We start from the raw sequence: 26,232 nt of genomic DNA, 5'->3' as shown, positions 1-26,232 counted from the left end.
CTTTAAGCAGTCAGTCACAATTAGGAGACATCTCCCATGAGTCACAGCCAGGTCCAGACGGGACGTAGGCCAGTGGGCAAATCAGACAGTCAGAGAGAGAGTGTCTGAGGTTAGTACTTAATTAGTTCATGGTTTCTCATCCAATGAATATTCATCAGCACCTGTTCTGACATGGCTGTTTAGAGAGTGGTGAAGGAGGAGGCACTGAGTTTAGTAGTTTTAGATCCCCAAGGTGGAATGTCTCTTTATCTGACACTGCTGTCAGAACCTCTGCGTCACACACTCCATCTATTCATCGCTCCATCTCTTCTCTCCAGTAGAAAAACAATCGCAGTCTCTCCTGTCCTGTAGAAAAACACACGCCGTCTCTCCTCTCCAGGAGAAAAACACACGTTGTCTCTCCTCTCAAGGAGAAAAACACACGCCGTCTCTCCTCTCCAGGAGAAAAACACACGCCGTCTCTCCTCTCCAGGAGAAAAACACACGCCGTCTCTCCTCTCCAGGAGAAAAACACACGCCGTCTCTCCTCTCAAGGAGAAAAACACACGCCGTCTCTCCTCTCCAGGAGAAAAACACACGCCGTCTCTCCTCTCCAGGAGAAAAACACACGCCGTCTCTCCTCTCCAGGAGAAAAACACACGTTGTCTCTCCTCTCAAGGAGAAAAACACACGCCGTCTCTCCTCTCCAGGAGAAAAACACACGCCGTCTCTCCTCTCCAGGAGAAAAGCACACGCCGTCTCTCCTCTCCAGGAGAAAAACACACGCCGTCTCTCCTCTCCAGGAGAAAAACACACGCCGTCTCTCCTCTCCAGGAGAAAAACACACGCCGTCTCTCCTCTGCAGAAAACACGCTGTTTGAAGGAGATTTTTCTCTCACAAACTGCTGAAGGTTATTGGATGTGTTAGTGATGGTCAAATAATTTTCCCAGAGTTGCCAAGTGATTTTTGAGATGAATCCAACAGCCGCCTGCTGCTGCGCATATCAATACATTTAATCTGTGGGATTAAATGCATTGACATACGTCAGCCTTAATTAATGGCAGGATTTTAATCAAGGAGATCAATCCTCCTAATTGATTGTCAATGCGATGATGTATGAATACAGAATTTCCCCCCTCACCCACAAGCCATAACTCATATTGCTATTAACATTTTTAAGATTGCCAAATGGGTTTTTTAATTTAAAAAGAACATGCAGTATATTGGAATTCTGTTAACATCTACCATTAATATAAACACATTTTAAACAACTACCCCATTTTAAAACAAGAAAACAAACAATTCAGAGAATTTCATCACTGAGAATAAGTCTGGGCAAAATATCCATATCCCTCCAGTATACAACCTCCCACTACATGTGAGGTATTTGTAGAAAGCCATGCCTAACATGATTCTGGTGGTGCCCCTCATGTAATACCACACAGTGTGACTCATTGCAGTAGTCCCTGGAGTGTCTACTTCATATCATAGTACCATCACTTCATAATCCATCCATCAGGCAACACAGATGATTGTTCACATTCCCCTCTTATGCCCCCACAACCCTGCAGTCTCCATGACAACAGCCTTTCAAGCATACGGACAGGAAGAGGTATGAGATGTGAGCTGAGTGTCAATGCACATGCTCACATGCAAAACACATACGCACATTCTCACTCTGCTCCTCTTGAGAACACATGCATGTGCATCTGTGCACACGCAAGCAAGCGCACACGCACATGCTCACACGTGCGCACCAGAGAAGGCTGGTGGGAGGAGCTATAGGAGGACAGGCTTATCGTAACGACTGGAATGGAATTAATGGAATGGTACCAAACACGTGGACTCCGTTTCATTGATTCCATTCCATCCATTGGAATGAACCTTTCCTCCCGTAGCTCCACCCACCAGCCTCCTCTTACACACACCAACTGTAATAAAAGGCCTTTGAGTCAGGAACAAGGATTCTGAACCCTGTCTTTCTCAAGGGCATCCTTATATATGACAACAATCTTTCAACCGTGCCTGTGGGACAGCATGCAATGTGCACCTCAGGAAAGACGGCACATATTTCACACACATAGTCCTCCCTTGGTCACTGTTCCTCGCTCTCCTCTGCGTTCACTTGTGTCAGACACGCTATCCATCTCTATCTCCTTTTTCTGTTTTGTCACTCTCACTCTTTCAGTTTCTCTATTGCTCTGTCCCTTGACTTCTCTTCCTGTCCACACTTGTTACTACACAACCATTAGGGCAGTATGAGGGGACATTGTTCCTCAACAGTAATGTCATCCATTTATGTAGCCCCCTAGCACTTAATTTGTCACCTTACTGAATTAACTGTTTTTCTAGCTATCAGACATATTAGAGAGGGTAACCTTTGACCTGAGGCCCACAACTCTAATGCACTATAATGCTGCAATAAAGCAGTCTAAGAATTGTTCTAAGCAATAATGTCTCCCTTGCATTGCCATATTATCATCTTATTATGGTGAATTATGATCTGAATTGATCATCGTTGACCATCAGATTTAAACAAAGTCACATAGAAAGATCCAATATATTATTAGTTAATAATAAAACATCGCAAGGTCTCATGCTTTTAAAGGGATGCTTTGGGATGTTGGCAATGAGGCCATTTATCTACTTCCCCAGAGTCAGATGAACTTGTGGATACCATTTATGTCTCTCTGTGCAGTTTGAAGTAAGTTGCTTACTACTACTACTACTACTACTACTACTACTAATAATAATAATAGCATTATCCTGTACATGCGATCTTAGAGTTCCCATAGAGACTAAGACATGTCACAGCCAAACTCATGATCATTAGCTGCTGGTTAAGGACCATGGTTATTCAGTCATAACCATGAGAGTGTAGTTCAGGTTCTCTATCCAGTTAGGGTGTCCCTGCTTGTCAGTCATTGTCGACTTCTATGTGTCTGTCTTTTGAGTTTGTCTCTCTCTCTGTCTCTCTGTGGTCTGTCTGATTGATGTACAGGGCATTCTGAAAGTATTCAGACACCTTGACTTTTTCCACATTTTGTTACGTTACAGCCTTATTCTAAAATGGATTCAATTGTTTGTTTTCTCGTCACCAATCTATACATAATACCCCATAATGACAAAGCAAAAACAGGTTTCTACAAGTGTTTGGAAATATCACATTTACATAAGTGCAAGACCCTTTCCTCAGTACTTTGTTGAAGCACATTAGGCAGCGATTACAGCCTCGAGTCTTCTTGGGAATGATGCAAGTTTCTCCCATTCTTTTCTCCCATTCTTTTCTGAGGATACTCTCAAGCTCTGTCAGGTTGGATGCGGTGTGTCGCTGCACAGCTATTTTCAAGTCTCTCCCGAGATCTGTTTCAAGTCCGTGCTCTGGCTGGTCCACTCAAGGACATTCAGAGACTTGTCCCGAAGCCACTCCTGTGTTATCTTGGCTGTGTGCTTAGGGTCGTTGTCTTGTTGGAAGTAGAACCTTCGTCCCAGTCTGAGGTCCTGAGTGCTCTGGAACAGGTTTTCATCAAGGATCTCTCTGTAGTTTGCTCTGTTCATCTTTTCCTCAATCCTGTCTAGTCTCCCAGTCCTTGCCACTGAAAAACATTCCCACAGCATGATGCTGATTCCACTATGCTTCACCGTAGGGATGGTGCCAGGTTTCTTCCAGACGTGACACTTGGAATTTAAGCCAAATAGTTCAATCTTGTTTTCATCAGAATAGAGAATCTTGTTTCTCATGGTCTTAGCTCTTTAGGTGCCTTTGGTAAACTCCAAGCGGAGGAGTGGCTTGCGTCTGGCCACTCTACCATAATGGCTTGATTGTTGGAGTGCTGCAGAGATTCTGGAAGGTTCTCCCATCTCCACAAAGGAACTCTGGAGCTCTGTCAGAGTGACCATCAGGTTCTTGGTCACATTTCTGACCAAGGCCCTTCTCCCCCGATTGCTCAGTTTGGCCGGGCGGCCAGCTCTAGGAAGAGCCTTGTTGGTTCCAAACTTCTTCCATTTAAGAATGATGGAGGCCACTGTGTTCTTGAGGTCCTTCAATGTTGCAGACATTTTTTGGTACCCTTCCTCAGGTCTGTTCATCAACACAATCCTGTCTCGGAGCGCTTCGGAAAATTCCTTTGACCTCATGGCTTGGTTTTTGCTCTGACATGCACTGTCAACTGTGGGACCTTTATATAGACAGGCGTGTGCCTTTCAAAATCAAGTCTCAATTGAATTGAATTTACCACAGATGGACTCCAATCAAGTTGTAGAAACATCTCAAGGATGATCAATGGAAACAGGATAGACCTGAGCTGAATTTAGAGTCTCATAACAAAGGGTCTGAATACTTATGCAAATAAGGTATTTACATGTTTTATTTAATACATTTGTAAAAAAAAAAAAAAAAACTGTTTTCGCTTACTCATTATGGGGTATTCTGTGTAGATTGATGAGGAAAAATATGTATTTAATCCATTTTAGAATAAGGCTGTAACGTAACAAAATGTGGATAATGTCAAGGGGTCTGAATACTTTCCGAATGCACTGTAGTTAGCATACCTCTGGATGGTCGTCTCCTCTGCTTAGTCTGCATGGTCAATGTGCCGACCACTGCGCCCATGTTGTCGACGTGGAAACCCGCCTGTTCAAACAAACTGAGGACTGAGCAGTCCTCCTCTATGGCTTTCTCCCTCTCTATACCTCTGCCCTCCTCCTGTCTCTTCTCTGTCGGGTCCACGCCGGGCCTCACTATGGCGGTGCCCCCTGTCCTTTTGCCGTCGTTTCTGAGTGAACGAAAAAATGGCTCAAATTCTCCTTCCCCAAACGCACACAAGCTGCTCCTGCTTCTCCATGCCCCTCCCACCCTGCGCTCATTCACTCCTCGGTCACCCCACTCTCTTTTTCCCTGTCTTTCACTCTTCACCCCCACCTCCCTCTTCCATCCTTCCCTCCCTCTCTCCTCATACCTTGTTGTTATGCGGTGTCAGTAACTGTTGCTGTGCTCACACCTCCAGACTAGTGAATGGTATGGATGTAGAGTATGTCAGGCTGAGAGTGATCCATACTACCCACATTCACTATGCTACTTCATCTTCTCTCCTTCGTACCTTCCCTCCATGACTACTCTATGACAGGGTGGAATATCTAAAGCTATGTGGCCTCTCATCTTGCTAAATGAGAGCTCTCTAGATAGTACCATCAGAAAGTATTCACACCCCTAAAATGATTTTCATTGACATCTGTTTTGTCAACGATCTACACAAAATACAAATGTTAACATTTGTAATGAAAATATGAAAAACAAGTATTCAACCCCCTGAGTGGCATGTCAGAATCACTTTTGGCAGCGATTACAGTTGTGAGTCTTTCTTCATATGTTTCTTAGAGTTTTGCACACCTGGATTGTATAATATTTGCACATGTTCTTTTGAAAATGATTTCGAGCTCTGTCAACTTGGTTGTTGATCATTGCTAGACAGTCATTTTCAAGTCTTGCCATAGATTTTCAAGCAGATTTAAGTCCAAACTGTAACTAGGCCACTCAGGAACATTCAATGTCGTCTTAATAAGTAACTCCAGTATATATTTGGCCTTGTGTTTTAGGTTATTATCCTGTGAATGGTGAATTTGTCTCCCAGTGTCTGTTGGAAAGCAGACTGAACCAGGTTTCAATCTAGGATTTAGCCTGTGCTTAGGTCTATTCCATTTCTTTTTATGACAAAAAAACTCCCTATTCCTTGCCGATGTCAAGAATACCCATAACATGGTGCAGCCACCACCATGCTTGAAAAATGAAAAGTGGTAAGGTACTATGGTGCTAGGTGTGTGTGTGTCCCGTAATTCTCAGAAAAACCACAAGATAAACCCTAAAATAATTATACAGTTCCTCTAGCTGCCACTAGTCTTGATCAATTATAAATTACCTCTGTTTCATCAACATTTTTGAAGTCATTCCATCTAAACGATTTTGAGGTACATTTATCAAATGTTTTGCCACTTAGTATGATGGGGTCAAGAGGACCCCCCCCCCCCCCACAATGGATTTGAGATGCCCCCTTATGGTTGATCATTTGATTCTAGCAGTAATTTAGTCAATCTGAGGTGAAATAAATACTAGCCAGCTAGTTAGCATAAGGTAATGTCTGCTAGTATAGCCAGATAACCCCCAGTTAGCAGGGTTAGAATTAGGGTTAGGGGTCAGAGTTAAAATAGGGGCCAGGGTTAGGGTCAGAATAGGTGTTAGGGTTAGGGTCAGAATAGGGGTTAGGGTTATTGTCAGAATATGGGTTAGGGTTAGGGTGAGAATATATTAGGGCTATTGTAAGGAATAGGGGTTAGGTTTAGGGTCAGAATAGGGGTTAGGATTAGGGTCAGAAGGTTAGGGTCAGAATAGGGGTAAGTGTTAGGGTCAGAATAGGGGTTAGGATTAGGGTCAGAAGGTTAGGGTTAGAATAGGGGTTAGGGTTAAAAGGTTAGGGTCAGAATAGCGGTAATTGTTAGGGGTCAGAATAGGGCAGGGCATTTACTGCACATGCTTTTAATGTGAAACCCAAAACCCTGAGGCCCTGCCGAGACAAGCAGGTCAAAACCCTAAGTCTCTGCCGAGACATGCAGGTCAAAACCCTGAGGCCCTGCTGAGACAAGCAGGTCAAAACCCTGAGGCCCTGCCGAGACAAGCAGGTCAAAACCCTGAGGCCCTGCCGAGACAAGCAGGTCAAACCCCTGAAGCCCTGCCGAGACAAGCAGGTCAAAACCCTGAGACTCTGCCGAGACAAGCAGGTCAAAACCCTGAGGCCCTGCCGAGACAAGCAGGTCAAAACCCTGAGGCCCTGCCGAGACAAGCAGGTCAAAACCCTGAGGCCCTGCCAAGACAAGCAGGTCAAAACCCCAGGCCACAGCCATTTGGGGTGGTTTTGACCTGCTTGTCTCGGCAGGGCCTCAGGGTTTTAAACTGCTTGTGAGTCATATCCCAGAAATGAAAAGAGCCCTCGGCTGTCCGGAAACTGGCCTTTGACCTGGCGGAGAGGACAGGAATCCATAACGCATTCAGTAAAGAAAGGTGGTTGGCAGGCATAGACTTGTTTTACAGCTTTATGAAACAGCACCCAGAATTATCCATCCGTATCCCACAAAGAACTGTCTGGTTTGAGCTGTTGGCTTCACCCCCATTATGACCTCTACCCCTACCACAACCTCTGCCACAACCTCTGCCACAACCTCCACCCCACAGCCTAGCCAGCACCCACAGGTCTCCAGTGACCTTGCTCCGAACGTTGGCAAGAAAAAAAACGTCATCACAAATTCTCTGAAATATATAGTAACATATAGAGTGTTTAGAAAGAAGTGTTTGTTGAACCAATGAGTTTTTGTTGTTGTTTATTTGTTTGTTTATTTTTGTTTAAAGTACCAGTTCTATAACGACTAACAGCGGCAGAGGTAATAGGCCAAGGATTACAGAAAGGCGAGGCCTAGGAAAAGAAAGGCTGAGTCGGCAACAGTCCTGAAAGCCTCACCCCACAAAATGTTCCTGGAAGACAAGGCAAAATAAATGACGGCGTGTTACCCTACTCAGTGATGTGTTGTGTTGGATTTGCCACAAACATAATGCTTTGTATTCATGATATGAAGTTAATTTCTTATTTTTTGCAGTATTTATTATTGCAAAGTTATTGCAAACAGGATGCATGTTATGGAATATGTGTTATACTGTACCTTATTTTCACTCTCAAATAGGTTAGTATTGTGGAGAAACTACAATGTTGTTGATGCATCCTCAGTTTTCTCCTATCACATCCATTGAACTCTTTTAAAGTCACCATTGTCCTCATAGTGAAATCCCTGAGCGGTTTCCTTCCTCTCTGGCAACTGAGTTAGGAAGGATGCCTGTATCTTTATAGTAACTGGGTGTATTGATACACCATGCAAAGTGTAATTAATAACTTTGCCATGCTGAAAGGGATATTCAATGTCTGCTTTTTTTTATTTTCACCCATCTACCAATAGGTACCCTTCTTTGCAAACCATATGAAAATCCCCCCTCTCTCTCTCTCTCTCACACACACACACACACACACACACACACACACACACACACACACACACACACACACACACACACACACACACACACACACACACACACACACACACACACACACACACACACACACACACACACACACACACACACACACACACACACACACACACGATGACCTCTAAAATACCCCTCTGCTTCCCTTCATGCATGATTGCTTTGACATATGGCAGGGTCCTGCCTTGCTGTTGCATGTGTATTTTCCCGAAGAACAACATGTCAGTGCCAGCGAGGAGGAATGAGTAGAGGAGATGTGGATTCTCCATTTCAGGAGAAAAAAGATAATGATGGAAATTAGAATTATGTAGAAAAACGTAGACAAAATCCCATCACCCACACATAGTTGTGAATGCATGTAAGCACGTATGCACATACGCACAAACACACACTCATGCACAAACTCACGCTGTGTTTGTGTGTCTCGGAGCCCAGTTCCTTTAGCTGGAGCCTCCTCTGTCTCTAATGGTCTGTATAAATAGCTGCTTGTTTTCGTTCCCTGCTTTGTCTGATGTTTGCTCTCATTAACTGAGAGGTTTGAGATGAGAGAGAGTTTCCTGAAGTTAAATCAAAACTTCACATCCTAATTAATTATAAGAAAAACAAACTATTTCAGGAACTGAGATTCCGATTCGTCCCAATTATGTTGGATTTCTGGCTACAGAGCACAGAACGGCCTATTAGAGACTAATACAGTCTTTCCTCTGCACATGGCGGGATTCTACTCAACCCTATCTCTGTAGCATTTGAGTAGTGAATATTTTTTGCATAACTCTCAGTGTTCTACATGCTGTGAGAATATATGTGTTACTGCCTTAGTATGATGATGGGACAATTGGTATTCAGAGAGGGGATTGATCGAGAGAAGAGAAATAGAGAGGGGGAATAGGGAGAGAAGAGAAGTAGAGGGGGTTTTGGGAGAGAAGAGAAGTAGAGGGTGGATAGGGAGAGAAGAGAAGTAGACTGGGGATGGGGAGAGAAGAGAAGTAGAGGGGGATAGGGAGAGAAGAGAAGTAGAGGGGGTATAGGGAAAGAAGAGAAGTAGAGGGGGGATAGGGAGAGAAGATAAGTAGATGGGAAATAGGGAGAGAAGAGAAGTAGAGGGGGGATAGGGAGAGAAGAGAAGTAGAGGGGGGATAGGGAGAGAAGAGAAGTAGAGGGAGTATAGGGAGAGAAGAGAAGTAGAGGGGGTATAGGGAGAGAAGAGAAGTAGAGGGGGTATAGGGAGAGAAGAGAAGTAGAGGGGGATAGGGAGAGAAGAGAAGTAGAGGGAGGATAGGGAGAGAAGAGAAGTAGAGGGGGTATAGGGAGAGAAGAGAAGTAGAGGGGGGATAGGGAGAGAAGAGAAGTAGAGGGGGTATAGGGAAAGAAGAGAAGTAGAGGGGGGATAGGGAGAGAAGATAAGTAGATGGGAAATAGGGAGAGAAGAGAAGTAGAGGGGGATAAGGAGAGAAGAGAAGTAGAGGGGGGATAGGGAGAGAAGAGAAGTAGAGGGGGTATAGGGAGAGAAGAGAAGTAGAGGGGGTATAGGGAGAGAAGAGAAGTAGAGGGGGATAGGGAGAGAAGAGAAGTAGAGGGAGGATAGGGAGAGAAGAGAAGTAGAGGGGGTATAGGGAGAGAAGAGAAGTAGAGGGGGGATAGGGAGAGAAGAGAAGTAGAGGGGAATAGGGAGAGAAGAGAAGTCCAGGGGGGATAGGGAGAGAAGAGAAGTAGAGGGGGTATAGGGAGAGAAGAGAAGTAGAGGGGAATAGGGAGAGAAGAGAAGTCGAGGGGGGATAGGGAGAGAAGAGAAGTAGAGGGGGGATAGGGAGAGCTTCAGTAGTTAGACAGACAGAATCCCCTCTGGGCTTAATTTGGTGTAAGATAAATATTAGAGCATTCAGAGCCTGCCAATACATAGTTAGCTGTGTCTGCATCTTACTACTCAATTCATAGCCAGTCCTCTCACACCACACCAACCTGGTTTATTTAGTCCTGAAAGCAGGCCATCAGAGTCAGTCCCCACAGTATAAGAGTTCATCTGAACCAGGCATACACAGAAACAAAGCCAGCAACCATAACCAGTCTACACAGGATCCAGGACTCATTCAACAGCACCCCTATCTCCTTCCTGCCTACGCAAGAGACTGAGACACTGACAGACATACAGAGAGAGTTACAGTAGGACAGGACATTTTCCACCAGAAAGCTCTTGTGGTTTTGAAAAAAGGGCTTCAAACATTCTGAGGGATTTTGTGTTTTTTCCCAGAACTTCTAATCCCATTGGATCTGTACCAACACTGTACATCTCTCTACCTCTCTCTTTCTGCGTGTGTCTGCGTGTCAGTATTCTAAAAAAGCCTCCCATCGTTTAAAAATGCATCCCCTCTCTTTTTTCTACAGCCCTTTCAACATTCTCTTCATACTTGAAAGGATCTCTCTCTCTCTCTCTCTCCCTCTCTCTCTTTCTCTCTCTCTCTCTCTCTCTCTCATATAGCAAAAAGACTGGAAGGCTTGGAGAAGAGAGAGAGTAAGTGGGCAACAACAAAGTGCAGATTTACATCAAACGGTTATATGATGCATTCTATTCCTGTGGAAGGGATGTTGATAACTATGATAAGAAGCGGTCCAATAGCCAATATCTACTATATTAGGCATTCCCATGAAATCAGTTGGTGTTTTGGTTATCCTTGGGCTCTGTCAGATGCCCTTTGTATGCATCTCAGTATTGACAATAGATCAGTGTTTCTCCACTAATTCCTAACACCGTCCTGTGTGTCACCATTGCTTGACCAGCAGAAATAGATGATCAGACCACATACAGTAGAGTAGTATAGACAACCATCTGAACGTCAACAGGTTATACGCACACTTTCACTTGAAAGGTAGTGTCTTGGTTACCAAACCGAGCAAGTGATGTGAGGCTGTTTGTGTGTGCCTGCGTGTGTGTGCATGTGTGAGAGTGAGTGAGTGTGTATTCATACATACAGCAGCGATGAATTAAACATCAAGGCGTGAATAATCATGGATGTGTAACCATCCGACTCTCCCACCCTTCTCTTCCTGTATCTCCCCTTCTCATCTCATGTTAACAGCCTCTTCACCTCTCTTTCTCTGCTTTCTACTGGCACTGTCTCACTCCCTCTCTTTCCATTCAAAACAGCTCGCAGCCAATTGTAACCACGAAGAGACTTTGTAACACTTTGATAATGGCCCAAAACATAGGGAAAATATACAGAAATGCCACCACAACATACCGCACGCACACACGCACGCACACACACACACACACACACACACACACACACACACACACACACACACACACACACACACACACACACACACACACACACACACACACACACACACACACACACACACACACACACACACACACACACAGTCACATGAACTGCCCTAAAACATGATTGGTTTGGTAACCAGCTCTGTACTCTTCAGCAGCCTCATACGGCATTAAACACACTAACACAAAGTAACTCCTCTAAAACAAATGCACACAGTGCTCTCACATCAAAGTTGTAATGTGTTTAAAGACTGATGTGCTGAATCCTCATAAACAACATCAATGAACAATCAATAGGTAAACAGGTTATAATAAACCTCTGAAATGCATCTCTTGGAGAGTGCTGTGCTATTGACTTGGTCTAGAACTCCTCATGTGTCTACACACACACACACACACACACACACACACACACACACACACACACACACACACATTTTCAGGTGTTCTCATACCTCGTCTTCTGTAGTCGACCTGTTTGGTGTGCACGGAGAAAGTCCCCAGCACAACCCCCATCTCAATGTCTAGGTCCTCTTCTCAAGACTTTGGATTTCTCAACCTCTCTCCTTCACTGTCTTTCCGAGTTCCTCGCTGTTAGTCTGTTCTCTACCCCTCTACAGGCGGGTCTCAGCCCCTGCTGTGCTCTACCCCTCCACAGGCGGGTCTCAGCCCCTGATGTTCTCTTACACCAGTGTGTGCTTCTCTCTGCGGTAAACCATGGTCTTTGTTTCAAAATGCTGTGATCTTCGCTCTTCCTCTCTCCCCCTTTCTCTCCGAACTCGTTTTTCTGCTCCCTGAATCCTCCTCTCTAGTTCCTCCTCCTCTACTTTCTGAATCCTCCTCTCTAGTTCCTCCTCCTCTACTTTCTGAATCCTCCTCTCTAGTTCCTCCTCCTCTACTTTCTGAATCCTCCTCTCTAGTTCCTCCTCCTCTACTTTCTGAATCCTCCTCTCTAGTTCCTCCTCCTCTACTTTCTATGTTGTGGATAAAGAGGGCTGCGTGTGTTGCACACGGCGATAAGTGGGAGAGATGGGAGTGAGGAGAGGAGGTTATGGATAAAAGTGTCACACGTCCACAGGGAGTTACACACACACAGGCCAAGTCACACATTGTGATTTAAGTGGGACATTTGACATTTGATTACATATGTTCTTCTTCTCGCCTCAATTCTCCATTACCCTCTATCTCACACAATCCCTGAAGACTTGAAGGGGACATTTCTTTGCGTGATAAATCAATGGGTTTCTCTTCACAGTTTCCTTTCTTGAGAACCCTTCATCCCTTCCTGTCGCCTGTCTGTCATTCATAAAAGTCAACGGCATAAATAAAACACAACATACTTGGAAACAAATGGGCAACATGCTCATTCAAATGCAGCACACTAAAGTGTGACGCGCTAACGAAAAGTTGTGAGCAGATTAATGAACAACACATCCTTGAATGCTCGCTCCTGCCCATGTCCTGTCGTTTGTCTCCACACATGCTCACTTGTAAGTCTTCACAGAAATAGCTCCTCTACCCTTTGCCAATGAACATTGCCCCACACTAGCTATTTTATGGACCTCTCAGGGTCACACACACTCACTCGGTGGCCCTCACACACCGAGGAGAGAGCAGAGCAGAGATGAAATTAGATAGTTCATTACAATCCCCTGGGAGGGGGGTCAAAGGAGGAGTGTTCATCTGTATCACTGACTCGATGTCCCCCTACGGTGAGAACAGAGAGATGACCACACACCAGGACAATACAGATTGGAGTGCACCTGAACGCACTGAACAATGATTATTTGGAGGAAAAACCAATAACATTTGAGACCATGTCTCTGGTTCACTTTTGGTGGTATAATGTTGTGAGAGAGAAAAGGTGATGTGTTGGTAGTGACTATTTCAATGAGGGCAAGAGATAAAGACTGAGAAAGGGGGATACAGAAACCGATGATTAGATGAGAAAATAGCCTCAAAGAGAGGAGGGAGTGTTAGAGATCAGGGAGGAAATATGAGCGTTTTCATTTCTTCCCTGTCTACGTGGATGGTACTGTCAGAGGCCAAATGTGTAACAAAGCCTTAGTGCTTCTGGGCCTCCATTAAACGCTCTTTAATCTGTCCTTTCATCTCTCCGTAGCTCTCCTCTTGCTCTCACCTTAACCTTAACATCTCTCCCCCTCCTGCTCTGCCCACGTTGTCCCTCTCTTCACACTGGGTCCCGAGGACAGTGAGGACAGGGAAACCAACCAGCAGAGGTGAGTCAGGAGGAGAGGGTCTGTAATTGGTTTATAATGACGGTGCTCTCTACTAGTCTCTACTATTGGATCATGACTCTTTCTGAATGATTCTAGCTATTCAATAGTGATATCAGACATGAATACCTGAGTGGATGAACGAGAGAAAAGAACCAAGGCATCCAGACGTGCTACTGTTGAGACATGGACTAAGATCCCCTGAGTCTTTTCCCTCTCTCTACAAGGCATCCAGACGTACTACTGTTGAGACATGGACTAAGATCCCCTGAGTCTTTTCCCTCTCTCTACAAGGCATCCAGACGTACTACTGTTGAGACATGGACTAAGATCCCCTGAGTCTTTGCCCTCTCTCTACAAGGCATCCAGACGTACTACTGTTGAGACATGAACCAAGATTCCCTGAGTCTTTGCCCTCTACATATTTAATTTAATTTGACCTTTATTTTAAGGGAGTTAAATCCATCAGGATTAATCAGACACTTTAATGGGAGGTTAATCGTTAAATACTACAGGAAGAGTGGGACAGTACACTTAGGCTTCCGCTCTCCATTCATAAATATTCACCCATAGCCCGACGCTCTCTCTATGTTCCCCCTTCCTGTCTTTTTCTTATCATTTATTTACATCCTCATGTTCACGCTCTCTCTCTCTTTCTCTCTCTCTCTCTCTTTTTCTTTCTCTCTCGTAGTCAAAACATTTTGTTTTTCACACCTATCCAATTCAAACTCTCTCTCACATACATACACTCACCCCATAGCATACACTCACCCTATAGCATACACTCACCCTATAGCCCTATAGCATACACTCACCCCATAGCATACACTCACCCTATAGCATACACTCACCCTATAGCATACACTCACCCTATAGCATACACTCACCCTATAGCATACACTCACCCTATAGCATACACTCACCCTATAGCATACACTCAAATGACCCCCTATTCCGTATTCTATTCTGTTTGGTTTCACTCTGTTTCAGATATTGTCTCTCACTCAATGCCATTCTCCATTCTCCATGGCCCCTGATAGAGCAAGGAGCACATTTCCATCTGTGGTAAAATGAGATAGAAAGATGATCACCAAAGAACAGCAAAATAGCATTTTATTCACATTTTGTCAACTCAGAGAGGTTATTTTTCTGTGTTTGAGAGTTGCATCTCTAACAGATCAGTTTATCTCTACCAAGGCTGTTGAGATTCTACGAGTTGTATTACAATCAAGCATACATACTTAGCACATCAAAAACACATGCAAACACCCGAGCACACACAAAACACGCACTTACTGTAGTAACACGTTGCTGTGGTGCAAATTCATGACCAACAGAGGGCAGCATAGCACACAATTTCAGTAGCTTTACAGTAGTCTTCCTGTCACCACCACTTCAAGCCAGGGCCATCTCATTTCCTTATAAGCGAATGGAATACCAGACGTACATACAGTTTATTGAAATTGTAAAAAACAAAGAGTGGATTTTTTCTCTATTTCATTATATACTATATCATTTTGTAATGTACCGTACCATACTACACTATACCAAACTGTACTGTAATGTACCGTACCATACTACACTATACCAAACTGTACTGTAATGTACCGTACCATACTACACTATACCAAACTGTACTGTAATATACAGTACCATACTGATGGCAAATGAGGATAGGCCAAAGAGACGGAGAGAAAGAACAAGATGTATAGGAGAGAGATAGAAATGAGGGCAGTGTTTAAAAGAGGGAGAGAGAGAGAGAGAGAGAGAGAGAGAGAGAGAGAGAGAGAGAGAGAGAGAGAGAGAGAGAGAGAGAGAGAGAGAGAGAGAGAGAGAGAGAGAGGAGGCCAGATATATAAATAAACTGAGAGGGAATGATATTACGTAAAAAGGGAGGAGAAAGGATTTAAAAATTAAAAGTGGTGACGTGCACACTGTCAGCTTCAATCTACTACAATGAGAGAGAGAGAGAGAGAGAGAGGGAGAGAGGGAGGGAGAGAGAGAGAGAGAGAGGGTGTAAGTGGAGGAGAAGAAAGCAAAGTCACCTGTGTACATCTAAGTGAGCAGGGTGTTCAGGTGGATGTACTGTAGAGAAGGTTGAGTCACAGTGAGTATGAAGAGTCAAAGAATGTCACTGTACCTGCGGTGGTAGATGGGGGAGAGCATGGTAATGATGGTGAGGGGGAAGAGTGATGCTGCAGAGAGCAACTGGGGGTAAGAGAGAGGGGGATTAAATACCTAACACCTTGGTTCAACATGCCGTGTACATCATCGTGCACATGAGGATTTTGTCTATCCTCACCAGACACTATCAAGTTAAAATACCAAAACCAACTGTGAATCAATTATATTCATTTTAGGGCAGGTCGAAGCACACATGAAACATTCATGTATATTTAGCTAGCTAGCTGTTGCTAGCTAGTTTGTCCTGGGAGATTAATATTGGTTTCTTATTATATCTGACATGCATACAGTATGGTCCACTTTTTAGCTGGTTCTTTGTAGAACACAGTTGTGTGTTTCTCTATTAAAATGATTCATCCACAGATTTGAGTTGTTATTTAGTTGTCTTTGATTAATCTCTCCTTGTTCCTCTTTCAAGCAGCCACGTGGGATCTTTGTGAAAACCAATAAGGAGATGGGAGAGGCAGTACTCGCTGCGTGTCAAGCGTCTCAAATTGAAATGAGTTACATTTTAGCAACGCAGATGCTCATTGACGTGCGCGAGCAGTGTAGATGAAATGATTGAATAACATATACGCATACATTTATGGTGCAATGCTCTTGCACGCAATGTGGCCAGTCTAGCCAGGGTGTAAGGGGCAGGGCTAGGATATAACGGAGGGGGACAAATGACCTTGCTGTGGCCCCACACCCCAACCAGTGGGGACCTGGGTCCAGATGTTCTAACTAAACTCACCCGAGTGTATGCCAATGTGCGTGATCAGACCTTATAACCTTCATAGGAACGTAGATGTGCCCGTATTAAGGAGTGTGGGCCCATTTGAAGTGTGTCGTGTGGGTTTTTCTGTGAGTGTGTGTGTATCTGTGTGTAAGACTCTTTGTTGTGTTTGCATGTTCGTGAGAGAATGTGTCTTTGTCTCTGTTTGCGTCCAAGTGTGTGAGTGTGTGTTCAGTTTGTGCTCCTCTGGTCTCTCAAAAGAAAGAGACGCCCAACTTTACCCATAATCCTCTGGGAGAGAGCTGAGTGACTGGGCATAAGGTGCAGTCAGCAGCGCCTCTCTTGTTGCTCTCACTCTCACTTCAATGTCTCGCTTCACTCCCTCAAGTTTCCCCTCAAGACCCCTGAAAGGTCTTTCAAAAAATAACTGTTAACCATAACCATGGTAACTGCTACAGCTCACTCACATGTCTATGGTAATTAGTTTGGAATTTATTTGTTTATTAATTCAGCAGTTTAGATATGCCTGAACAAATCAGATCTGCCACAGTCCAATGGACACATTTGCTCATACAAACACCTTGAGACTGGGATGTTATGCGCCAAACACAAGGTACAGAACACCAGCAATCACTGGATAATGTTCCAGGAAATATTTACACCTTGTCTTCACAATGTACATGGAGAGAATTAAGTGATCAAATAAGTAAAAAAATAATATATATATATATATATATATATATATATATATATATATATATATATATTGCATATCATACAGCCATTTAAACGGAGACAAAAAACATGCCCTTAATTAATGGTCCAAACAACCCTCAAAGGGTTGAATAGAAAACATGGACCTTTACTGTTGTTTAGGGCCTGCTGTGATTAGAAAAGTCTCTCTCTCTCTCTCTCTCTCTCTCGCACACACACACACACACACACACACACACACACACACACACACACACACACACACACACACACACACACACACACACACACACACACACACACACACACACACACACGTCATATATAGCAATCCAAATACAGTCCATGAGAGGCCAGGAAGGCAGGGCACTCTCCTTTTTTCACTCCATCTCTCCCATGCTCTCTCTGAGTGTATCTGAGCGGATGACTGGATGAGTGGTGTAGCAGAGCAGCAGTCCCATGGCACGCCAGCCAGGCCCATGCAGCCTGCAGATAGGACCTGACCTGAGATACCTCCTATCAGCATTGCTTGTGCTTATGCCTGAGGTTACGATGCATCCCAGGCATACACCTACAGGCACTCTTGCAGAAATACACAAAAACCTACAGAAATATACACACACATAATCATCATGCAGTCATTATTTGCTCATTATGGGAGGAAAGCTAAGAGGTAGAAGGGGGGGGGGGGGGGTTGCGTGCTAGTGTGGTGGGCCTGAATAAAGGCTTGCTGGATCTAATGTTACATTTACATAAGACTCTGCCGGAGACGATTTGGCACCAGGATATTCCAGTGGTGCTATATGAGAGAAGAAGGAATCATCTTGGCTGGAATTGGAATATTTGTAATGAGAGGATGAAAGGACAGAGGATACAGTAAACAAGGTAATGGTACTTAGTGGGAAGGAGAGAGCGGGAGAGAAAGAGAACCTTGAAATGGAAGCAGTGAGGCACATTTTGTAAACGGACACTTCAATTGCGGCTTCAGCCTCAAGGAGAGGGCAGGGAGAGGAAGGACTTAGTCCTGCATGAATTCAGGTTTAGAATCCAAAACACACACACTGACTCAAACACAAGGAAACACACCCACACATTCACACACGCAATGCTTTATCCAACGCGCGAGGGAAGTGGTTTTACACCTGTACCCTTCCCAAAACAGCCAGATTGATCGCACTGTCATTCTCTGAAAATGTCAAGCACTTTTTCATTATCTTCCAGAGCTTACTGTCACACAGAGCTGTAAACCAGGGTGATAAATAAGAGCTAGCCTCGCTTTCGCTCACCGTAAAACACCATCCAACACAGACTCACCACCATGGTAACCGACCGTGGCACCTAGAGAGAGAGGGAAGAAATGATCATCCCTGACACACTACCAGTGAGTTTTATCAGGCTCTGCCAGAAATCCCTCCTGGGGACCCCTCACACCTATTTGCTAATCTGAATTCAGGGGTTTTACACACCAACCGAACTTCTGGGAGAGCGCGATGGCCCCCATTTGATTAGACATCCCTTCAGTGAAAGGTTCACAATTGGGTTTTAATTGAACTGCCATCTAATAATGCCTGGTTCCTTTGGCACTGATGGATTGTCTGTAGTGTAGATGTTTCAGCCCAGAGTAAGAGAGAAAGTGGACACGTTGTTTCCTCCTTATTCAGCAGGTGAGATCATTGAGAACACAGACCAGTTGCCAGAGGCTGAATGACTTCATTAGTCTTCGTTGAAGAAACTGAAGATGAAGATCCTGAGCCCGTGCCTACAGCCAGTCTCCTAGTCCTCTGAGGATCCTGAGCCCGTGCCTACAACCAGTCTCCTAGTCCTCTGAGGATCCTGAGCCCGTGCCTACAGCCAGTCTCCTAGTCCTCTGAGGATCCTGAGCCTGTGCTTACAGCCAGTCTCCTAGTCCTCTGAGGATCCTGAGCCCGTGCTTACAGCCAGTCTCCTAGTCCTCTGAGGATCCTGAGCCCGGGTTTACAGCCCGTCTCCTAGTCCTCTGAGGATCCTGAGCCCGTGCCTACAGCCAGTCTTCTAGTCCTCTGAGGATCCTGAGCCCGTGCCTACAGCCAGTCTCCTAGTCCTCTGAAGATCCTGAGGCCATGCCTACAGCCAGTCTCCTAGTCCTCTGAGGATCCTGAGGCCATGCCTACAGCCAGTCTCCTAGTCCTCTGAGGATCCTGAGGCCATGCCTACAGCCAGTCTCCTAGTCCTCTGAGGATCCTGAGGCCATACCTACAGCCAGTCTCCTAGTCCTCGGAGGATCCTGAGCCCATGCCTACAGCCAGTCTCCTAGTCCTCTGAGGATCCTGAGCTCATGCCCACAGCCAGTCTCCTAGTCCTCTGAGGATCCTGAGCCCGTGCCTACAGCCAGTCTTCTAGTCCTCTGAGGATCCTGAGCCCGTGCCTACAGCCAGTCTCCTAGTCCTCTGAAGATCCTGAGGCCATGCCTACAGCCAGTCTCCTAGTCCTCTGAGGATCCTGAGGCCATGCCTACAGCCAGTCTCCTAGTCCTCTGAGGATCCTGAGGCCATGCCTACAGCCAGTCTCCTAGTCCTCTGAGGATCCTGAGCCCGTGCCTAGAGCCAGTCTTTTAGTCCTCTGAGGATCCTGAGCCCGTGCCTACAGCCAGTCTCCTAGTCCTCTGAGGATCCTGAGGCCATGCCTACAGCCAGTCTCCTAGTCCTCTGAGGATCCTGAGGCCATGCCTACAGCCAGTCTCCTAGTCCTCTGAGGATCCTGAGGCCATGCCTACAGCCAGTCTCCTAGTCCTCTGAGGATCCTGAGGCCATGCCTACAGCCAGTCTCCTAGTCCTCTGAGGATCCTGAGGCCATGCCTACAGCCAGTCTCCTAGTCCTCTGAGGATCCTGAGGCCATGCCTACAGCCAGTCTCCTAGTCCTCGGAGGATCCTGAGCCCATGCCTACAGCCAGTCTCCTAGTCCTCTGAGGATCCTGAGGCCATGCCTACAGCCAGTCTCCTAGTCCTCGGAGGATCCTGAGCCCGTGCCTACAGCCAGTCTCCTAGTCCTCTGAGGATCCTGAGCCCGTGCCTACAGCCAGTCTCCTAGTCCTCTGAGGATCCTGAGCCCGTGCTTACAGCCAGTCTCCTAGTCCTCTGAGGATCCTGAGCCCGTGCTTACAGCCAGTCTCCTAGTCCTCTGAGGATCCTGAGCCCGTGCTTACAGCCAGTCTCTTAGTCCTCTGAGGATCCTGAGCCCGTGCTTACAGCCAGTAAGCACAGACACCGGCTAGATTGGACAGTGTGAGAAAGACGAAGATGAAATGGACAATAGATTGTATGTGATAAGAGGAGCTGTATTAGTCAGAGTGGTCATATAGTGGCATCAATGGTTTGATGTGATACTGCTGTTCTCTACTGTCAGCATCAGGCTTGACCCAGCACCTAGCTAATGTCAAAGTTTCATTGACGAGAATGTCTCAGATGACAACCGAACTGACATCATATTCATTAAGTACCACCTTATATGTTCCATTGTTCGGATTACCAGAATATAGTTAATTTCCCCCCACCTTCTGATGTTCCCAGAATCTCTATGTTAACCAAAGGTTTTGCAAATCTAACCTCAGTAGAGTAGAGAGAGGAAAAAGGGGGGAAGAGGTATTTATGACTGTCATAAACCTACCCCCCAGGCCAACGTCATGACAGTACTTTATAGTGTATTCAACTCTAGTTTGCTCTGCTGTGTACTGAACTCTACTCCACTATATTATACTCTAATTAACAGTACAGTACAGTATAGGACTGTACTGTAATGAACTATACTCTACTTTTCTGTACTGTACCGAACTGTCATCAAATCAATGTACTATACAGTACTGTACTGTGCTGTCCAAACTTGTGAAATACAGACATCTATAATTGGTTCAGATTTGGTTTGGGCCAAATGAAGGACCAAAAAGCGACGTCTGTGGACGTTGAAATCAAGGCCAGTGCGGACGGCCCAAATTTTAACTACTTTTCAACGTCCATGAACATCCCGTGTTGGCCGGTGCTCAGGGGGTGAGGATGCTGGTTAAAGTAAATGGAAAGAGAGGGGGCTCATGGGTAGGTGTCAGTAAGAGATGGGAGAGGTGACATTAACTGAAGGGAGAGAGAAGAGAAAGAGCGCGAGGTAGGGGTTGTCCAGACTTTTCATACTCTTACTTTGACCACCAGACGACCAGAAGAGAAAGAAAACAGTTATCAGCTGAACAGTATGGCAGTGGACGGTAGGACAGTAGCAGGTGACCCAACCATGTTTTGCGATTTTACTATTTTCTACATCATATCTATGAAATAACACATATGGAATCATGCAGTAACCAAAAGAGTGTTAAACAAATCAAAATATTTTGTTACATTTGAGATTCTTCAAAGTAGCCACCCTTTGCTTCATGACAGCTTTGCACACTCTTGGCATTCTATCAAAAAGCTTTGTGAGGTAGTCATCTGGAATGAGGTAGTCACCATGAGGTAGTCATCTGGAATGAGGTAGTCACCATGAGGTAGTCATCTGGAATGAGGTAGTCACCATGAGGTAGTCATCTGGAATGAGGTAGTCACCATGAGGTAGTCATCTGGAATGAGGTAGTCACCATGAGGTAGTCATCTGGAATGAGGTAGTCACCTGGAATGAGGTGGTCACCATGAGGTAGTCATCTGGAATGAGGTAGTCACCATGAGGTAGTCATCTGGAATGAGGTAGTCACCATGAGGTAGTCATCTGGAATGAGGTAGTCACATTTCAATCAACAGATGTGCCTTGTTAAAAGTACATTTGTGGAATTTCTTTCCTTCTTAATACATTTGAGCCAATCAGTTGTGTTGTGACAAGGTAGGGATGGTATACAGAAGATAACCCTATTTGGTAAAATAGTCCATATTATCGCAAGAACAGCTCAAATAAGCAAAAAGATACAACAGTCCATCATTACTTTCAGACATGAAGGTCAGTCAATCCGGAAAATGTCAAGAACTTTGAACGTTTCTTCAAGTGCAGTCGCAAAAACCATCAGGCACTATGATGAAACTGGCTCTCATGAGGACCACCACAGGAAAGGAAGACCCAGAGTTACCTCTGCTGCAGAGGATAAGTTCATTAGAGTTACCAGCCTCAGAAATTGCAGCCCAAATAAATGCTTCACAGAGTTCAAGTAACAGACATCTCAAAATCAACAGTTCAGAGGCGACTGTGTGAATCAGGCCTTCATGGTTGAATTGCTGACATTAATCCACTACTAAAGGACAACAATAATAAGAAGAGACTTGCTTGGGTCAAGACACACGAGCAATGGACATTAGACCGGTGGAAATCTGTCCTTTGGTCTGATGAGTCCAAATTTGAGATTTTTGGTTCCAACCGCCATGTCTTTGTGAGACACAGAGTAGGTGAAAGGATGATCTCCGCATGTGTGGTTCCCACCGTGAAGCATGGAGGAGGAGGTGTGATGGGGTGGGGGTGCTTTGCTGGTGACACTGTCAGTGATTTATTTATAATTCAAGTCACACTTAACCAGCATGGCTACCACAGCATTCTGCAGCACTACGCCATCCCATCTGGTTTGCGCTTAGTGGTACTATCAATTGTTTTTCAACAGGACAATGAACCAAAAGACACTTCCAGGCTGTGTAAGGGCTATTTGACCAAGAAGGAGAGTGATGGAGTGCTGCATCAGATGACCTGGCCTCCACAATCACCCAACCTCAACCCAATCGAGATGGTTTGGGATGAGTTGGACTGCAGAGTGAAGTAAAAGTAGCCAACAAGTGCCCAGCATGTGTGGGAACTCCTTCAAGACTGTTGGAAAAGCATTCCAGGTGAAGCTGGTTGAGAGAATGTGTGTTCAAAGCTGGCATAAAGGAAATGGGTGGCTACTTTGAAGAATCTAAAATATATTTTGATTTGCTTAACACCTTTTTGGTGACTACATGATTCCATATGTGTTATTTCTTAGTTTTGATGTCTTCACTATTATTCTACAATGTAGAAAATAGTAAAAAATAGAAAATTCCTTGAATGAGTAGGTGTGTCCAAAACCCTTGACTGGTACTATATTTGTAATACATTTTTAGTCTTTTTCCCGTTTTCTAAACCTCCTTTTCAATGTCTTTGACAAGAAATCAAAGCCTTTGCTTATTCTACATTTTTACAATTTCAAATGGTTGAAAATTTTATTTATACCTTAATTAAAATAAAATAAATATATAGTCTCTTAGCTGTCATTTGACACCCAATTTGATATGCTCCGATAAACTTCACATGTTGGTGCTCATGGGTCCTTCTACATGGAAATGACCAGACGTAGTTACTTCCTTTCGCGCATAATATTTACAATATCATATCTACAGTACATAGCTGGCGTGAGAGTAAAAGAGGATGCCAAGGAAAACAAGAGAACTGAAAGAAAACAGAGGATGTAAAGGCGTGTTAGATGAGGCGGGTGCAGTACCTTTGGTAAGCGTCCCAGAGACAAGTCTGCGTAGAGACTGAATGAACTTCAGCACCCCCTGTCTGCAGCGGCAGGTACAGCCAGCCATCCTGACAGAGACTGGCCGACGTGGCCACTGGAGCCTCACTGGAGCTTATCTGCCACTGTCCTCCTCACCCACTCCTGATGTGGTAGAGAAGAGTAGAAACAAAGTGTCTCTTAAAGGTTCATTATATGTGACAGGAATGCCTCCTTCAAAGAGTTGACAGGAGCCTAAGGTGGAGAAATGTCTCCTTCACTGGCTCCTTACACGCAAAAGATGTACCCTTTAAAATTATCCAGTGTGAAAACACATATCTTCTTGATGAGGCCCTTAGAGAAGAGATTTCAAAGTCCCATTTAGAGAATCCTCATGGGGAAAACTGTGAGGAAAGATGAAGTTGCTTTTAAGTTAGAGGTACAGTACCTGTCTTCCGGCCTTTCTTACATTGAATCCAAAACTCAACCCTTCACTCACTCAGACTAACACTCACTCAATCACTTATACACTCAAACGCTCAGTTACACACTTTCTCACTAACACTCACAGACTCACACACTCACCAACTTACACACACACTCAGGCACACTGGTAAGACCCAAAGCCTGTTCTGTTCCACAGACAGAAAAACAGCCAGCAATATCAGGAACAAATATATGTTGGTAGGTAAGAAATACCCAGACGTCGGTCTCTCAGACTTTTAAAAGGAAAAGTTATGTTTCAACATCAGATGAGAAGGGAAAGATTAATAATTGAGTGGCTCAGGAAGGCGTAGAATGCAGACCATCGTAGAGAGATTTGTGCGCTGCAGAAAGTTCTCTGTGTCTGTGGAGATGCCGTGTCCACTCCACTCTCCTGTGTCCTTTCCTCTCTCCTGTGTCCTCTCCTCTCTCCTCCCCTCTGTGTTTCTGTCTTTTTGATCACCCCTCTCTCTCCCTCAGTCTCTGGGGTGTTCCTCTTGAGGGCTCTGTGGACAGCGGGTTCTCTATCTTTATATACCTCTCTCAATCTCTCTCTCTCTGTTGCCTGGTCCTCTCTGGGCTGCTTATAGCTGGAGCCCTGCGTCTGTGCTGTTCTGTTCTGTTCTGTACTACTGTGTATTGCCGCTGTCTAGCTCTGCTCCTGGACAGATCCCTGCAGCAGAGAACGCCACCCACTTCCACCGCTGTTTGCTCCCTCGCTCTCCCTCCTCCCCTTTCGCACATGTGCTCTGTCTCTCTCTATCTCTCTGTTGGTCTCTCTCTCATTTTCTGTCTCATCACACTCTTGCTACTTCACACTCTTCCTACCTCTTCCTACCCCCCCATAGCCACATGAGGATGAGACAACAATTGACATCCCTTGGTTCCCTCTTCCTCTTCCTTGAATCTATCTTTTCTTTATTTTAATGTATATTATTTCATCCTTTTTAAGTGAGCCTTAAGCCACTGATTATTGCTTGCCGTCATTGGGTTAATACACCAGCCAGCTACAGGGATTGTGACTGCTAGAGGAGGAAGCCACTGAGATGACAGTAGTAGGGCAAGTTACTGCGATTATTGTGCGAAGAGGCTGTGGGAGGAAGGGATGGAGGATGGATGGAAGGGGGATTGGTGAGAAATAGGTATGCAAAGAGGAGAAAATATGCTTCTAAAAAGCCTTTCATAGTTCTAATTAAAGTGCAGATTAGTGTTGGGACTTGCTCGGTCCATAGAGATATTCTTATCTGGAATGGTGTGAGTTTGAAAAGTGGATTATCCCCACGAGAAGGCATATCTCATTTTGTCATTACTAAAGCTGTTCAAATATGAACACTAGCTACACTGAGTGTACAAAACATTAAGAACACCTTCCTAATATTGCCTTCTTAATATTGAATTGTATGGACACTACAAGGTGTCGAAAGCAGGGATGCATGTTGATTCCAATGCCTCCCAAAGTTGTGTCAAGTTGGCTGGATGTCCTTTCTGTGGTGGACTATTCTTGATACACATGGGAAACTGTTGCACGTGAAAAACCCAGAAGCATTGCAGTTCTTGACACAAACCGGTGCGCCTGGCACCTACTACCGTACCCTGTTAAAAAAATTGAAATATAATATTATACAATTCATCAGAGAAATATATTTGATTTAAGAAGTAATATGGGTCTAAATGATTGGATCCCCTGTTTTCAATACTGCGCCACTCTACCCTTGCGAGGATAACGACACTGAGCCTTTGAACACAAAATCAACTTTTTGCAATGGCCATCTCAGTCTCCGGACTTTTGAACCCTATTGAAAACCTGTGGTTTGAACTGAAGAGGACAGTCCCTAAGCGTTGACAAAGCATATTAACGATCTGGAAAGATTCTGTATGGAGGAATGGTCTAAGATCCCTCCCAATGTGTTCTCCAATATCATAAACCATTTTCAAAAAAGTCTCAGTGTCATTATCCTCGCAGGCGGAGGGGTGCTGGATTATTGAAAACAGGGGATCTCTTTATATATTTTTTACTTCTTAAATAAAATAATTATCTGAGGAATTGTATTAGTATAATATATAATATAATACTAATCTTTCCATGTTTTGGAGCATA

At 44.7% G+C, this 26,232-nt stretch overlaps 1 protein-coding gene across 4 annotated transcripts in view; it reads right to left on the bottom strand.

Moving 5' to 3' along the window:
• The window catches only part of LOC110533930 (Kv channel-interacting protein 1), a 35,832-nt gene extending 11,037 nt beyond the window's left edge, over positions 1 to 24,795 (bottom strand). Inside the window, exons 1-2 of one of the 4 annotated variants that reach the window (XM_036990352.1) lie at positions 23,959 to 24,795; positions 23,655 to 23,816 (exon numbers count right to left, since the gene is read on the bottom strand). In XM_036990352.1, the coding sequence (XP_036846247.1) occupies positions 23,655 to 23,742 (88 nt within the window). In that variant the 5' untranslated portion in view covers positions 23,743 to 23,816; positions 23,959 to 24,795. Of the gene's footprint in view, positions 1 to 4,531; positions 4,822 to 11,807; positions 12,192 to 23,654 lie in introns of those variants that run through there. The other 3 variants (XM_036990353.1, XM_036990354.1, XM_036990355.1) reach the window with 3 other exon arrangements.
• Positions 24,796 to 26,232: the final 1,437 nt, after the last annotated feature.

The sequence above is a fragment of the Oncorhynchus mykiss genome, chromosome 10 (assembly GCF_013265735.2).
Source record: "Oncorhynchus mykiss isolate Arlee chromosome 10, USDA_OmykA_1.1, whole genome shotgun sequence".
Taxonomy (NCBI): Eukaryota; Metazoa; Chordata; class Actinopteri; order Salmoniformes; family Salmonidae; genus Oncorhynchus; species Oncorhynchus mykiss.
Note: the sequence above shows the minus strand (reverse complement) of the source record. Positions and strands in the feature narration are given on the sequence as shown.